Source organism: Ceratina calcarata, unplaced genomic scaffold (genome assembly GCF_001652005.2).
Source record: "Ceratina calcarata isolate Rehan_Ccalc_2016 unplaced genomic scaffold, ASM165200v1 scaffold486.2, whole genome shotgun sequence".
Classification (NCBI taxonomy): domain Eukaryota; kingdom Metazoa; phylum Arthropoda; class Insecta; order Hymenoptera; family Apidae; genus Ceratina; species Ceratina calcarata.
The window spans coordinates 14,525-16,425 of record NW_017172889.1 but is presented as its reverse complement, the minus strand read 5'-3'; the positions used below and the strand labels follow the sequence as shown (position 1 = coordinate 16,425).

The 1,901-nt window shown below is 30.4% G+C and overlaps 2 protein-coding genes across 2 annotated transcripts in view; one reads left to right on the top strand and one right to left on the bottom strand.

The window, feature by feature from the left end:
* The window catches only part of LOC108627965 (thymidylate kinase), a gene marked incomplete at its 3' end in the record, with an annotated part of 32,628 nt that overhangs the window by 16,207 nt on the left and 14,520 nt on the right, over window positions 1-1,901 (top strand). The window lies entirely within an intron of this gene.
* On the bottom strand, window positions 9-1,883 carry tank (EI24 domain-containing protein tank). The gene is made up of 6 exons (XM_018029587.2): window positions 1,576-1,883; window positions 1,172-1,350; window positions 824-1,079; window positions 390-733; window positions 252-326; window positions 9-175 (listed from the first exon to the last, which is right to left on the bottom strand). Exons 1-6 carry the CDS (start codon window positions 1,588-1,590, stop codon window positions 88-90), a joined length of 957 nt encoding a protein of 318 aa, XP_017885076.1. The 5' UTR covers window positions 1,591-1,883; the 3' UTR covers window positions 9-87.

Sequence of the window (1,901 nt, the reverse complement as noted above, 5' to 3'; positions counted from 1 at the left end):
AATAAAAATTATGTAAAAACCTGAAAAAACAGTTTATTGCTATATATTCAGTACTCCAAACGAATTTATCCATTATAGATTCTTCTGTCACCGTCTATTCATAGGTCTAATTGTTTTATTGAAAAGAGTATTTGCAATAGCAATTACTGGCGAAAACAATTTTAATGGAGAATCACTAAAAGAAGAATTAACCAAATGAACGATATGATGTCATATATAATATTAATTAGGTAACACATACAAATACCTACCATACTCCAGTCACAGGCTCTGCTTCATTTCCACTTACAATAAATAACGGGAATAGTATAGAAAAGACACAGCCACTAGAATAAACAGTTGATTAATTTAAATTTTTGACAAAAAGAAATTCAGAAATAACTTATTACCTTATTACATATGAACTTGGCAGTTGAGTAAGTACTGCTAGTGGCAGACCAAAACCCACAAAATATGGCCAATTATTTTCAATAAAACTTAATCGTCTATGCAACTCCCAACCCATATTGAACCACTTGTACTCAAAAGCATAGAGAGCATATAAAAGGCACATGTGTATAAGGGCAAGAATATCACCTACAAGAGGTAATGGTATCCTGGATACCAGCATTCCTTGACCCAAAAATAATGCTTGAACCAATAAACTAAAAATTGTATCTGCTACAAGCTTGCTCACACTGGACAAAAGTAATGGCCTTCCTTGTCTATACCTATAAGCACTGTCCGCAATGTCCTACATAGTTTATAAATATATAGCATGTGATATTAACCCCTTGAATAGTTACGGGTCAAACTTCTTCTTGTTCAGATATCATATTCATACCTGAAACCATAAACTGTTGACTCCCCTACTGAGGACAAATAGTGGTAGTACCCATACAGTGCCAAAAGTCAATGACAGAAACGGTTTCATCCAAGACCATACAGTCATTCCCATGCCAGGCGAATGTCCAAATATAATTGTCAATAAGTATTTAAGAAATGGAAGTAAACCGCATTCAAAAACTAATATGCTGGCCCAAAATATACCACCATTTAATGCACAACATTGAATTGTTCTTTTCAACACTTTAGATTTCCTATAAATTTATATATCAATATAATTTATATAATATTAACAATTCATAATTAAAACATAATTCTACTATATAATTTTGTATCTTAAATGTACCTTAAGTGATTGAAATGCTTAGGGTGATGAGGTACAGCTGTTGTGTCTTTCCCATGCATTTCTGATCGAGACGACGATTGTTTAAACAATTTTTCATTGATACGTTTATCCATATAAAATAAAACAATGGCTCCTCTTAAACTGTCTATAAATCCTTTGTACATGGCACATATTATTCCCTACAGTCATAACATAAATGTAACAATAAGCTGTTACATAAAATACACTTTTGAGAACTGATAACTTTTCATTCTTAAATATCTACTGACGAGTACAAAGTCCACATTATAAAAACTTATAACAAAGAATATATAATTGTAAATTTATATTTGAACGTAATGAAAAAGAAAAATCAAAAAGCCAAAAAGATATATTTTCCTCTCATTACAAAATTTGCTACTCACTGTCACGTTATCCATACTTCACGAAGATATTCACAATAGAATATAATTAACCTATACGTCGAATATGTTGAACAATCTACCAAAATAATATTTTTGTGGTAACATAACTATCAATGTCATGAACGATACAAAAATGCACTAAAAATACTAATAGATATAACATTTAGTATTTATGACATCAAAGTAAATGATCTTTTCGATACTTTAGACACGTAGATACATATTGTCATTCAATATCAAATAATAACAATAATAATAATAATAATAGTAATAATCTGACGGGTATCTTCCATCCAAGACGCAACATGTACATATATGTATATGTA